Source organism: Verticillium alfalfae, genomic scaffold (genome assembly GCF_000150825.1).
Source record: "Verticillium alfalfae VaMs.102 supercont1.2 genomic scaffold, whole genome shotgun sequence".
Lineage (NCBI taxonomy): Eukaryota > Fungi > Ascomycota > Sordariomycetes > Glomerellales > Plectosphaerellaceae > Verticillium > Verticillium alfalfae.
In genome coordinates, this window is record NW_003315037.1 from 2,675,301 (window position 1) to 2,688,978 (window position 13,678).

Sequence of the window (13,678 nt, forward strand, 5' to 3'; positions counted from 1 at the left end):
CCAGTACCCTGGGGTGTGGTAGAGGTGACACCCTCGCCATTCTGACTTTCTCGCATCCGGTCAGCCCTACTGCACAGCCATTTGGCGATCTGAAGGAAATCACCACGATTTCCTCTACGAAAACTACCGTACAGAGAAGCTCAGCAAGTCTGTTGAGGGTGGTGCCGGCGTGTATGTGTTGCTCGTTGCGTTGCATTTGGGTGCTTACTGACCCTGTCACAGTGATTCCTCGATGAACCCCGAAGACCTGGCATCTCAGTCTGTCCGTCTCAAGGAAGAGCAACTCCGTCGGGAGGAGGAGAAGCTCCGCGAAATCGAAAGCAAGGTCCAGCGCGAAATCGCCGAGAAGCGACAGGAGCTCCTTGCACGCGAGTCTCAGCTGCGCGAGATCGAGGCCCGCATGCAGCGCGAAGCCAGTGCCGCGGCTTCGGTCCCGACGCAGGAGACGAACCCCGGTGCCAACGGAGACCACAACTAGGAATCAGAGTCAAAACCTCTGGTGGCCACCTGAAAATTTCCCGGTCAAGTCGTGGCTTTGGCTGTTTTCTACTTTGGCGTTGGTTTGTCGTGTTGCTGTTGCGTCGAGAGAGAAAGAGAGAACGAACATTATTCCCCAGCTGCTACGCGTTTTCTTTCACTAACAAAGGTTTCAACCCTCCCCCAAACGGCCGACAACTGCGACGACTGGAAAGTGAGATATTGTTGCAGGCCTGCGGCCGCACCCGGCTCGTGCGCTGGGGCAGGCATCCCGTTCATACTGTGGGCTAGAGACCTGCCGATGTCTGGCAAGACAACGGCGGATATTAGACAGGCAACGCTCGGGGTTGGATGCTGGGTCGAACGACGCGCTTGGTTGTATGTCTAGTGCTCCAACCAAGCGTTGCACTCCAAATACAAGACAAAGCGCAGCTGTCTCTCCATACTGTCTACCCGCTGCTTTCTTAAAATGGACTTTAATGCAAATATTCATCAATGTAAAGGTTTTGGGGGAAATATTTAGCACGCGGGCAGCGCCGGCTGCATATGTGCCGTGATTTTCCCGGACCGTGGCGAATGCGTGAACACTTGATTCTCTTTGGTGCGTGAGTACCGATTCAAACTGTTTCAATTGCTAGAGAGTCCTGTTTAAAGAAAGCTAACGCCACCAATCCCAACGCACGCCTAAAAGTACTTGACTAAAGAAATAACCACAAAATTGCTTCACAACCGAGCGGGGGGGGGGTGGGCCAGTTCCATCGTAGTGCGCCCACAACTGGGATTCTGCCTCCGCCCCCATCGTCCCGTCACGCTCCCTAAACCCTTAGTTGTTCTGCTGACTGTTGAGAATGCGCAGGATGGCGAGGAAGAGGTTGAGAATGTCCAAATACAGGCTGATGGCGGCGGCAATCTCCTCCTCGACGTGGTGCTTGCGCATGATGAGCTGGGTGTCGACGAGGATATACGCGCTGAAGATGAGAGCGGCGGCGCCGCCGTAGACGAGCTCGGCGGTCGAGTTGTAGGGCAGGAAGGCGGCCATGAGGCCGAAGAGGAGGAGGGCCCAGAGGGAGCCGAAGAGGTAGGGGGCCCACGAGGTAAAGTCGTACTTGGTCTGGCAAGCGAAGAGGGTGAGGAAGACGAAGATGCCGGCCGTCAGAACGACGGCGTTGAGGACGATGGGGGCCTTGTAGAACGAGACGATGACGGAGACGGTGTAGGCTTCGAGGAGGGTGAAGCCCGAGAGGAAGAGGAGGTTCGTTGGATACGACTTGCGCTTCCAGAAGGTGAGGAGCATGAAGGCGATGGAGCCGAAGAGCTGCAGACGAGTGGGAAGCGCATGTTAGTCTTGCATGTGGGAAACAACCACGGTCTGGGAGGGGACTACGTACGGAAATCCAGACGACGCCGGGGTGGGACTGAATCCAGGACTTATAGCCCTCGCTGAAGAAGCTCAGGGCCGAGACGGCGCCGGTGACGATGAGCTGGACAGTCAGGATGGCGTAGACCTTGCGGATAAACTGCATGCGGATGTCGATGGTGGCCTCGGCGACGGAGCCCCCAAACTTGAAGTCGTCGGGCAGGTCGCCGTCCTCATCCTGACTGGCGCGCGGCGCGCCGCCGCCGAAGAGACGAGCCTCATCCTGAGCGGCGCTGCTCTCAGCCTGGTAGGCGGGGGGCGCTTGGGAGTAGAGACCGTGCTCGTCGGCATCGGGGTCGTGAGTTGGCGCCTGTTGGTACTTGGTGTTGGCAGCCATGGTAGAAGCTGTCGGTGTCACCCGCAGTTGTGTCTTGCCGCTGTGTTTTTTTCTATGAGACGAGATGGAATTATGTGAAGTTGATGGCGGAGGTAGGGTGGTTATCAGCTGTTGATTGCGTGTTCACAGAGCGCGAATAGGTTCGTAGGCAAAAAGGAAGCTTCGGGGGCGTCAGACGGATGAATGTCGTCAAGCGCACGTCCATATGGTCACATGTGGGGTAGTGTGGCTGTGCTGACTTTCTCGATTGCCTCAGCGGCAAAGAGATGTGGCTGGAAGAGTCTGCTCGGCTCCATGGCAAGACAGCCACTCAACGGTTCTGAACCAACAGTCATTAACACGAACTCACACTGTGTGGTACTCAAAGGCATGGATAGACGAGTGCGCAGTAGCTCAAATCACTAGATGTACTTGTAGACCATCTGCTGCTCTCAAACTTCGTTCGGGAGTCAAGACATTTATGAGCATCATTCGGATGTAACAGACGACACCATACTGGCCAGGTCCAGATCCGGGCAACACATCGGTTTCTCCCTCGACTTCTCAGCCTGCAGCCGACCTGATTCAACAGTGGAGGGGGACGGCAGTTTCCCCCACGCATTGCACTGCATTTCACCTCTCTCGGACTTGGCTTGCGCTTCTCCGTGGGCACCAGCAGACCCATGCGTTGAAGCATCAGGCGGCCAGCCAGGAGGGGTGTATGTGGCCTGGCCTGGCCTCTGAGCTGCACTCGCGTTACTTGGTCTGGACAGGGGCGGAGGGGCGCAGTGAGGGGCAGATGTTGAAAGGTTCGTCTCGAGGAGAGCACGCAAGAAAAGGGGCGCTATTAGACCCCTCGAGACGGGTTTGAACAAAGCCCCCCCCGCCAGAAGGGATAGATTCCGCAATGCTGAGCGCTGCTTTAAGTCTGATCCTGCACTTGCCGAGGTAGGTGTGGCTTGCAGCACCAGCCGGCCACCCGTAAATCCCATACATAGTTAATTTGGGCTTCGAACATGTCATCTAATATAGAGGTGTTCACAGCCGGCCATCACATCTTCAATTACATTGGCTAGCTGCGTCGACCTTATGGTAAGAAATTATTGTAAGTAATGGGCGCTGGTTGACTGGCGAGGTGAAGGCCTCTGAAAAGCAGCAAGGACGCTAGACCAAGCTTGGCCACCCTGCGTGGTAAACCGCAAACGCCCAGCACACCACCCACTTCCTGGGAGCCCCTCTCGCCCCTGGCTAGCCGCTAAGATTGGGACCCCGAAGGACCCCTATCCATGGACCACACCCTGTCACAGGCTCTCAACCCCGTCAACTCCCGTGCTGCAAAGGAGGCTCACCGCCTTCAGTTTCGAGGCCGGCTCCTCCCAAGTCGACGCCCCTGATCTCCCAAAGTTGTGGGCCCTGAGCAGGGCCCAGCTCATCTGCCCCAGCATGCCCGCCAAACGAACCAACCAGCATGTCTCAATTCGAGCAAAAATTGTGATGGGTCGGATCATACGCATGGAGTCGACATCTACGGCCAGCAAGCACCACCGCCGCAGGGGAGGGAAGGGGGGCCCAGGAGAAAGCCAAAAAAAAAAGTCCACCTTGTCGAGCTGGCCTAATGTACTTCCATACCCTACCTTTTACCTTTGGTAGGCTACGTTACCTTACACTGACGAGCAAGGCTTCAGGTTCCTCGGCCCCCCATCTAGCCAAGCGAGCCAGCAGAGCACCTGGCAAGTCAACAGGGTAGCACAGCAAACCACGACACCGCATCGACCTCTGCATCCTGATCTTGATCCTCAACCTAGTTTCACCTCCTCCAACCTACTCTTTCTCTCCCCCCCCCGTCCCCCTGCTCCTCCTCAACGACGACAGCTCGTCCTCTCCCCCCCCCTCCCCCCTATCGGCTTGCCAGCTGTCTCGACAACTTCCCCCGCAAAACGCTCGTTTTTTTCCCAGACCAGGTCTTTGCGAACCTACCTCTCGCGCATTCCAACTACCAACCACCCATTGGTCGCTGGGAACTCGACTCGCATCACTCCGATCGCCCCTCCTGGTCCTCCTACCCTCCATTGTGCCTTTGGTCGCCAGCATAGCGCAGTAGTATATGTGGAAGTTGAGACTTTGTCTGTTGCGTCTTGTTACTATATTCGAGCTATCGCCTTTCCCGCAGTCTTGATCGAATCGCTCCCAACCTTGGGACCGACCTGGCCACTTCGAACAGTCCTCCTCTCCGACACAGCAAGATCTCGACGCGCAGATCTCCAATCTCCCACACCATGGCCGACGTCGACGGCTCCGTCCTCCAGCCGGCCCAGCTTCAGCCTGAGGTCGAGGCTCAAAATTCCCCAGAGGTGCAGTTCCAGGACTCGCCCCAAGATCGGGCCGTCTCTCGCACCGCTACTCCAACCGTTGAGCGAAACCCAAGCCAGAAGAAGCCGCAGAATATGAACGGCCCATTATACATGCAGTCAGCCGGCAACAAGAACGTACGATTCGTGCCTCGCAACAGAAAGCAGGACGACAGCGCTCTGGTTCTCTTGGCTCGCTGGTTCGTTGAGAATCAGATTGGTACGTCTCACGCCCAATCCCAGGATCTTGCCCATTGCGTTCCCATTGCGTTCCCATCATTCTCCCTTCTGCCTAAGCTGCCTCGTGGTGGAGGTCTCAGTGCCCCAAGCCACCAGGTGCCACGGCAGCCCTTGTCAAACATGGCAACTGAAACCCCACTATGCCCATTGACAGTGATCACCATGCTAACGTCTTCGTGCAATGCTAGGCCTCTCCTTCAACCTACTCGCCCTCCTTTTCCTTGCCCACTACTTCATCCCCAAGGCGCAACCACACACTGCCAAGTTCTTCACCCTGTCATACCGCAACCCCGCCACGGGCAGTTACAAGAATGGTTGCGACGACATGTACTTCATCGCCTTCTGCGTTATTCTCTTCACTGGTCTGCGCGCCGCCACGATGGAATACGTTTTGGCTCCTTTTGCCAAGACATGGGGAGTGCGCAAGACCAAGGACCTGACCCGCTTCAGCGAGCAGTCCTGGATGCTGGTGTACTATGTTATCTTTTGGTCAATGGGCCTGGTATGTTGACCTGCAGGCGTTTGCTGCGCAAGCGACTTTATGCATGTATTGACGATTTCCAGTATATCTACTGCACTTCATCATACTTCCTCAACCTCCAAGAGATGTGGACCAACTGGCCAGTTCGCGAGCTGAATGCGCTCAACAAGTTCTACACATTGGCCCAGTCAGCTTTCTGGATCCAGCAGATTATTGTTATCAACATTGAGGAGCGCCGCAACGACCACTGGCAGATGCTTACCCACCACATCATCACTCTTGGCCTGCTGTTCTCGTGCTACGCTTACCACCAGACGCGCGTCGGCAACGTCATTCTCGTCATTATGGACGTCGGTGATATTTTCCTGCCGGTATGTGGACATTGCGACTCGCCTGCCAGCTGGGTATCCAGATGACTAACCGAACCACAGCTCGCCAAGTGCCTGAAGTACATGGGCTTCACGACCGTTTGCGATGTAATGTTTGGCGTCTTCCTGACCTACTGGATTGTCGCCCGCCACATCCTGTACCCAATGGTCTGCTGGTCCATTTACACTGATATTCCCAATATCATCGGCGAGGTCTGCTACAAGGGCTCCGATAGCAATCTCCAAGGTCCCTTTCCGGTGCCCGAGACCTCGAGCTATCTCCTCGAGCCGTTCTGGGACTCGGAGGGCATGGTCTGCTTCGGCAAGAAGGTCACGTGGTACTTCCTTGTACCCCTTCTGCTGCTGCAATGCCTCATCTTTGCCTGGTTCGTCCTCATTGCCCGCGTTGCTATCAAGGTGATTCGTGGTGGTAGCGCCGAGGATAACCGCAGTGACGACGAGGCCGAGGAGGAGGATGACTTTGTATACGAGGAAGCTCCCGCTCGAGGAGGAGGTTGGTGTTGAAGAGCTCCACCTCAAGAGCTGGGAACGCAGGTCTGGCGTCAAGAGGCAGGCCAGCGCATCGGGCGTCAGCCTGCCGAGCCACAGCGACAGGAAGGAGCTGCTTGGCCGGATTGGTTGCGAGAAGCAGGTCGACTAAACCGACACTGCGCTTTCCGGAGTGTGAGAAGTGTGTTTACCGGCGTCAAAATGTTGCGCCTCACGATCAGGAGGGATGGGTGGAATGGACAAGGAGCTACGGACGGGTCCTGTGTCGACAGGACTACGCCATCCAGCTATAGAGCGTTCCTTGATGACCAAATTTTTTCTGCTGGCAGAGTATAGACCAGCCTTTTACACGGAGACATGTTGGGTCTTGTTCTCCTGTTGCATCATACGATATCACCCTCAAGACAAGTCATTTGGCGTTCTGGTTCAATGTCGTTTTTCTGCATGCAATGATGTCGATGCCGAGTCCGAATCACAACAGTGAAGAGCGTATCCCAGGTGCTTCTCGCAAGGAAAAAAACAATTCCACCGCCTAGGCCTGTCACAAGCGCAACTCAAGTTCAAGCGGTATTGTTCCGTGTCGACACACTTACACCTTCGCGTATCGTAGAGAGCAGAGACCTGCGGGAATATAAGTATAGATCTGGAGAGATAGATTACACTGGCCATGCTGATTTCTTTAACCGACGTCCAATTGAATTCATATTAGCGCAGTCAAGTTTGAACGTTGTGAGGGAGTGGCTTAAGTAGGTAGCGCTCGGCCTTGGCCGAGGGCGGGCTCATAGCCAGGTTTCTGATCTCAGGTCCACAGCAATTCCAGCACCCCAAGACCGATGCAGAGGCCGATTGGCGTGTATGTTACTCCTCAGGCCTTTTAGACGACAGTGATCATCGGACGCCGGTCTTTGACTTGCTCTTCATTACCGCCGAGCCGGGGCTCTAGGCCCGAAGTCTCTGACCAAGCTTCATTTCGGTTATTGTGGGGCAGACGGCACACGTCGGTCCCCGGACGTCGCAAGTCCCGGGGGCCCGCCCTTCCCATAACGTGCCACATCGCGACATCATAAGGGGAGGGGGCACAATTGCGACAATGCCGGGCAACTTGAGCATAATGTCAGAGTGGCGTCTAGATACACGTGTGAAGAGACCCAGGGAGCTAATTATAGCGATGTCTCGATTGACAGCTCTCTATTCTCTGGTCCATCGATCGAGGTTTGTCTATTCGAGACAGCAACTTTTTAGACTTAACAAGAAGATACGCGGCAAACACACGTGGTATTATTTTATAAACCAGTGATATAAATGCATCTCTATGTCATTTCCGCCTCGCCTAAGTGCTCGGTGAGGAGTTATCCTTCCACCAAAGGTGAAGTGCACACTAGCCATTGATCAATCGCACCCAGTTTGAATGAGATGAGGTCATCCTATGATTTCAGCGAGAGTACTCGTCTTCATAGTAGTCGTATAGTGGGACTGCATGCACCGCTCTGGTTGCTGAGACCTCGCGGCGCATGCGGATCATCGCGGCCTTCGGAGCCCCGGCCGTCCGCAGCGTTTGGTATTTGCAACCGGCGAGCAGCGGAAAGAGCAAGGATAATAGCCTGCCATTTAGCTATTTCGTTGCATGATACATTGCCGTACGGATCCCAGAGCGGACGCGAGGGGTGGCGCTAATGAGGCTATGAATCCCAGGGTCAATAAGAACCATCATCCAGCGTCAGTCTGCTGGTCAAATTTGTTTCCTTCGGATCCTTAAGACAGCGTTCTCGCAATTCTCTTCCTCTGTCTAAACATTCTGCCTCTACCATCACACTCCAGGGTTGGCTTCTGATCCTATTATTCGGATTGTATCACACGATGAGTGAAGAATCGATCGGCAACCCTGCTGCCAGCGATGGCGGAACCACCCGTGCCGGCACGACAGATTCTCGCAATGGCGGAGGCATTCCACAGCACACGTCCGCGATGTCGGCTTTCTTAGTGAGTCTAACCGCCTTCTCAAGCCTGCAAACTAGGATACACTGACCCTGTCGAATAGAGAGTGTTTTCTTACGGCACACCAACCATTTATCTTCTTCAAGCAATTGCCGCCATCGCGGCATGCGGCTCTGGGGTCGCCCTCGCCATGGTCAATCTCGTCCTCGGAAACTTCATCAGCCTGTTAAGCGGGTTCAGCTCGGGCAACGACGTCCCTGATGACTTTATGTCGCTGGTTTCTAAGCAATCGTATGTAGTGCTGCGAATAACAGCACTCTGTGATTCCATTATTGACAAGCAACAGACTTTACTTTGTATACATAGGAATCGCTCGCTTCGGTTGCATCTACATCTACTCGACAGCCATGACATATACCGCTCTACGACTGGGCCGCAATCTGCGACGCGACTACATGCGTTCCGCGCTTCGTCAGGAAATCAGTTTCTTCGACTTCGGCAGCGTAGGATCAATATCCATGCAGGCTACCTCAAATGGCCGATTGATTCAATCTGGCACCTCGGAAAAGCTGGGGCAGATGATCCAGGCTACTGCAACCTTTGTCGCGGCATTCATCATTGCGTTCGTGAGCCAGTGGAAGCTCACACTCATATTGATCTGCATTGTGCCGGCTTTGATCCTCATGGTCGGGACTGCTGGTGGTATCGACGCAGGCATCGAGACAAGCATTCTCAAGGTCTACGCTCAAGCCGGTGCCTTCGCCGAATCATCACTGGGAAATATCCGGGCCATCAAAGCCTTCAGTCTAAGTTCAAGGATCGTTGATCAGTACACCAAGTACCTGGACGAGGCCCGTACCTTGGGCCAAAAGAAGAATGTTCTGTACGGCCTTCTATTTGCCGGAGAGTACTTTGTCATGTTTGCCGGCATGGGTCTTGCCTTTTGGCAGGGCATCACGATGATTGCTCGCGGAGAGGTTGACGATATCGGTACGGTTTTTACGTAAGTTCTTCCACCCAGTACTGCAGGCCATGCCTCACGCATATGCTTACTCTGTTCAGTGTGCTTTTCTCTGTCGTGATTGCCGCAGCCATGTTGAATTCTGTTGCTCCCAACATGGTGACTTTTACCAGAGCGGCGACAGCCGCCTCCGAATTGTTCTCTCTTATTGATCGCAAATCGAATATTGATCCATTTGATCCTGCGGGACATACCATTGCTGAGGTTGACGGATCGATCAACATCCGCGGACTGTCTTTCAGCTACCCAACTCGACCGGATATCACTGTGCTGGATGATTTCAGCCTCTACATTCCCGCCGGAAAGGTTACGGCTCTCGTGGTGAGTAGCCTCTTGGAAGAACACAGGACTGCAACCGGCTGACAACTACCCCAGGGAGCTAGTGGTTCAGGAAAAAGTACGATCATCGGACTGCTAGAAAGGTGGTATAACCCTAGCAGCGGCGAGATTACCCTCAACGATAGGCCTCTTTCAGCACTCAACCTGCAGTGGCTTCGTACAAATATGAGACTGGTTCAACAGGTACGTCAATCCAACCAAGTCCCATCACAGCGTTTCGTTGTTGATACCAGATAAAGGAACCTGTGCTCTTCAATGGTACCGTGTTTGACAATATTTCCAACGGTCTCGTTGGCACTGCGTGGGAACACGAGACTCGAGACGAGCGACTGGTACGGATAAAGGATGCGGCTAAGACGGCATTCGCGCACGACTTCATCGAGAACCTCCCGCAAGGATATGAAACGCGCATCGGTGAGAGGGGAGGTCTGCTCTCCGGCGGCCAAAAACAGCGTATTGCTATTGCACGAAGTATCATCTCGCAACCCAAAATCCTTCTGCTGGACGAAGCGACCAGCGCCCTGGACCCGCACGCCGAGGAAATTGTTCAGAAAGCACTGGATGAGGCGTCGAAAGACCGGACCACAATCGTCATCGCGCACAAGCTCAAGACCATTCAAGCTGCGGATAACATTGTAGTCATGAAGCAAGGAAAGATTGTCGAACAAGGCCAGCACCAAGACCTCGTTACCCTAGGCGGTGCATACGCAGTTCTCGTCAAGGCTCAGGATCTGTCACTCAACGAGAAGGCAAATGAATCTGAATCGGACCAAGAAGAAGATCGCAATGACTCGACCCTTGAAAAGACTCATTCACTGGGTGGGCACGATACGCTTGCGCATCAAAACTTGATCTCGCTCAGCAAGCGAGAAGATTATGAGCTCGCCAAAACTTCTGGCATCTTGTCTACAGCTGCGAAGCTTGTCAAGAGCACACCTGATCTACGGTGGTGGTATGTTCTTGCCCTGTTCACAAGCATTTTAGGAGGTAAGTCATGCCGTGACCTGTATCTTACAACTATTTAATTTGAACTAACTGTGCCAGCTGGTGTGTACCCTGGCCAGGCCCTTTTGTTGGGCAAGGTCATGGACGTGTTTTACCCCGAGCTGGACCAAAGCCGCGGCAATTTCTTTGCACTCATGTTCTTCATAATGGCCATCTGCCTTCTGTTTGTCTACATGGCCATGGGGTGGGTCAGCAATCACATTGCTCAGGTACCTGTGCCCTCTTACCCCTTGACATGCTCCATCTTCATCTAAGACTAATTGTGTTATAGGCTTATGGCCACGATGTGCGCAAGCGAATGTTTGCTGCCTACCTACAACAAGACTTGCGCTTCTTTGACCGCCCCGAGAATACGATAGGCGCCTTACGAGCCGACTCGATTCCGACGCGCAGTCTCTCTTCGAGCTCATGGCTTCAACGTTACTATGATTATGCTTTCTGTTATCACAGTTCTTATTTGCTCAGTTCTTTCCATCGTCGTGTCATGGAAACTCGGTCTTGTGGGCGTTTTTGCTGGCATTCCTCCCATGATTCTTGGTGGTTACATTCGCATCAGGGTCGAAACGAAGATGGACGCCGATATTGATGCCAAGTTTTCGAAAAGTGCATCCATCGCATCCGAGAGTGTGACAGCTATCCGCACGGTTTCATCACTTGCCATCGAAAATGATGTTCTACAACGCTATCGACGAGCTGACACGCATATCTGAGCAGCTTTCGCTCGTTCCATGATGGTGTTCTTGCCTCAACAATCCGTCGAGTCTTCGTCTGGCTCTAGCTTTGGTACTGCGATGATACAGAAGAATACAAGGTCATCGTCACTATATGAAATAGGTGGGGGTCGAAGCTCATCGCTGCCGGGGACATCAACTTCTATCAGTTCATAGTCTCCTTCATGGCTGTGTATTTCTCTGGCCAAGGCTGCGCTACTATGTTCACGTTTGCAAGCAGTAGGTCCAAACGCTGCGTGTATAAATATCTATTCATGACTACTTACACGACGCAGGCTTCACGAAGGCAAACTCTTCTGCAAACTATTTCTTCTGGCTTTGCGGCCTGGAAGCCACTGTCAGGGAGACGGACCAAAACGCAAATGTCGTACCTGCGAACGGCTGCACATCCTACGATCTCGATGGTGTGCAGTTCTCATATCCTCTTGCTCCTGATAACCGTGTGCTCAAGGGCGTATCAATGACCATCCGTCCAGGACAATACGTTGCTTTTGTGGGGGCCTCGGAGTGTGCAAAAGTACGATGGTGTCTCTTCCTGAGCGGTTCTATGATCCGACGAGTGGTCGGATCACCGTCGATGGCTCACAAGATCTTGCCGATATTAATCCTAGGCTCTATCGGCGCGCTGTTTCTCTCGTGCAGCAAGAGACCCGCACTATTCCCAGGCACCATCAGAGACAACGTTTCCATGGGTGTCGATCAGGATGATAGTGGGGAGATAACCATCGATGACCCCTACCATCGAAACTGCTCTTCGCGCTGCTAACGCCTGGGATTTTGTCAGTTCGCTCCCAGAGGGCCTCAACACCTCTTGCGGCACGGGCGGGGCACAACTCTCTGGTGGACAGCGACAGCGTATAGCAATTGCTCGAGCACTTATTCGCAATCCGAGGGTCATTCTCCTGGATGAAGCCACAAGTGCTTTGGACACCGAGTCCGAAAGAATAGTGCAAGCCGCTCTGATGGAAGCTGCTTCAACCGACAACAAGATCACGATTGCAGTTGCTCATCGTTTGTCAACAATCACAAACGCAGATCGTATTTTCGTCTTCTATAGCGGACGAATTGTTGAGGCGGGGACACACTCAGAACTTCTTGCCCGGGGCGGTATGTATGCTAAGATGTGCGAAGCTCAGAACCTTCAAAAAGCTCTTTAGGCATTAATAATTCCTGTTTTCGACGCATATTTTGTTTTCTTTGCCAATTCTCAACTTCCACAGCAGATACCTTCTCATCACTATGTACTCCTAAATAATATTGTTTGCGCAGAAGCACACTCTGTGTGGATCTCTGGGTCGACTGTTTCTTTCTAGAACACGTCGTAGTGAGCGTCTCAAAGCGGTTGCGAGGTGAGCCCAATACTCATCCATGTAATTTTCATTCATCGGCCCTGAAGTAGATGGCATCGGAGTCACGCTCAAAGAGTGAATTCGAGGCACGATAGGGCCGAACTTCGAGACGCGTTCTCTTAGGCATGTGCACATCAGAAAGGATCATCATCCATTTTCGTGAATCTAACGATCACGAGACCTTCGTCTAGTACAAAGACTGTTATCTTCTGTGACCGTAATCCCGGTTTTCAAACGGCCCGCAAAGCCCCCTTCGGTCAATATAGCCTCTTCACTTTAATTCAAGTCTCTCGTAAACATGGCGTTCGTTTCGGTGAATGGATCGCCGAACCCCAACTCAGGCTCGTACTGGTGTTGAATACCCGTTTGCCTACTCGACCCTACCAGGTGCAGTTCGATAGGGGTATCACCAACCATCGGGCTGCTCTTGTGGTATTGTATTGAAGGAGCTGATCGACCATTGGAGGAGTTTTCGCAATTCTCATGTACAGCGGGATGATAGTTGTCACTGCAATACAGACGAGAGTAACTGCCATCTCGGCAGCACACCACACGACCAGCGCGACAGTGTCTCCCGGTTCGGTATACAAACGTTAGTCTATCGAGAACAGAAAAAAGAAATAACTGGAAATGAATAGTTTTCGCTCCGTAGACCTGGAAGATGGATGGTTGGGACGATTCCACATATCGCATCGCTGTTTCATGTCAGTTGCTGAGTATTCGCGAGGGGTTTGACTATAACAACACACAGTATTCCAAAGCTCAGACTAATGCCGACGATGGCTTTCTCTCTTCTTTTCATTTCGAGCCGGCTGATGAAGATCCACGGGAAGGCGGCGAAGAACAGATCCACGAACACGCAAAAACCTGTTGTTTTATGTCAACAGCGTGTACCATGACGGCAATGCCCTGAAAGCCAGCTTGAACTTACAGCCAAGCAAAATTGCGGAAGGAACTGGCTTTATGATACAATGTTCTTCACCTCTTGATTCATAGATGCGCGGCGCTGGCAGACACTTGGCCCCTGTTAGTGGCCAGTATCGAGGGGTAGCTATCATGGCGTATCCTATCTGGAACCAGCACAAGATGGCCGTCATGCAAGAGGCGAACAAGAGTGAGCCTCCGGCGCCCCAGATGGACA

At 53.1% G+C, this 13,678-nt stretch overlaps 4 protein-coding genes across 4 annotated transcripts in view; 3 read left to right on the top strand and 1 right to left on the bottom strand.

The window, feature by feature from the left end:
* VDBG_02289 (septin) overlaps nucleotides 1–478 on the top strand; it is a gene marked incomplete at both ends in the record, with an annotated part of 1,707 nt that extends 1,229 nt beyond the window's left edge. Inside the window, 2 exons of the mRNA XM_003008055.1 lie at nucleotides 135–171; nucleotides 223–478. Of these exons, the coding sequence (XP_003008101.1) occupies nucleotides 135–171; nucleotides 223–478 (293 nt within the window). The remainder of the gene's footprint in view (nucleotides 1–134; nucleotides 172–222) is intronic.
* A 780-nt stretch (nucleotides 479–1,258) lies between these two features.
* Nucleotides 1,259–2,352, bottom strand: VDBG_02290 (transmembrane BAX inhibitor motif-containing protein; the record flags this gene model as incomplete). Its single annotated transcript, XM_003008056.1, has 2 exons — nucleotides 1,259–1,792; nucleotides 1,866–2,352. The coding sequence occupies 2 exons, from the start codon at nucleotides 2,229–2,231 to the stop codon at nucleotides 1,301–1,303; spliced, it is 858 nt and encodes a 285-aa protein (XP_003008102.1).
* A 2,134-nt stretch (nucleotides 2,353–4,486) lies between these two features.
* VDBG_02291 (sphingosine N-acyltransferase lag1) lies at nucleotides 4,487–6,172 on the top strand (the record flags this gene model as incomplete). Its single annotated transcript, XM_003008057.1, has 4 exons — nucleotides 4,487–4,778; nucleotides 4,987–5,300; nucleotides 5,363–5,650; nucleotides 5,711–6,172. 4 exons carry the CDS (start codon nucleotides 4,487–4,489, stop codon nucleotides 6,170–6,172), a joined length of 1,356 nt encoding a protein of 451 aa, XP_003008103.1.
* A 1,842-nt stretch (nucleotides 6,173–8,014) lies between these two features.
* VDBG_02292 (ATP-binding cassette sub-family B member 5) lies at nucleotides 8,015–12,501 on the top strand (the record flags this gene model as incomplete). Its single annotated transcript, XM_003008058.1, has 12 exons — nucleotides 8,015–8,137; nucleotides 8,196–8,383; nucleotides 8,439–9,095; nucleotides 9,155–9,434; nucleotides 9,489–9,635; nucleotides 9,686–10,439; nucleotides 10,497–10,666; nucleotides 10,729–10,849; nucleotides 10,908–11,060; nucleotides 11,464–11,705; nucleotides 12,037–12,295; nucleotides 12,458–12,501. 12 exons carry the CDS (start codon nucleotides 8,015–8,017, stop codon nucleotides 12,499–12,501), a joined length of 3,138 nt encoding a protein of 1,045 aa, XP_003008104.1.
* Nucleotides 12,502–13,678: the final 1,177 nt, after the last annotated feature.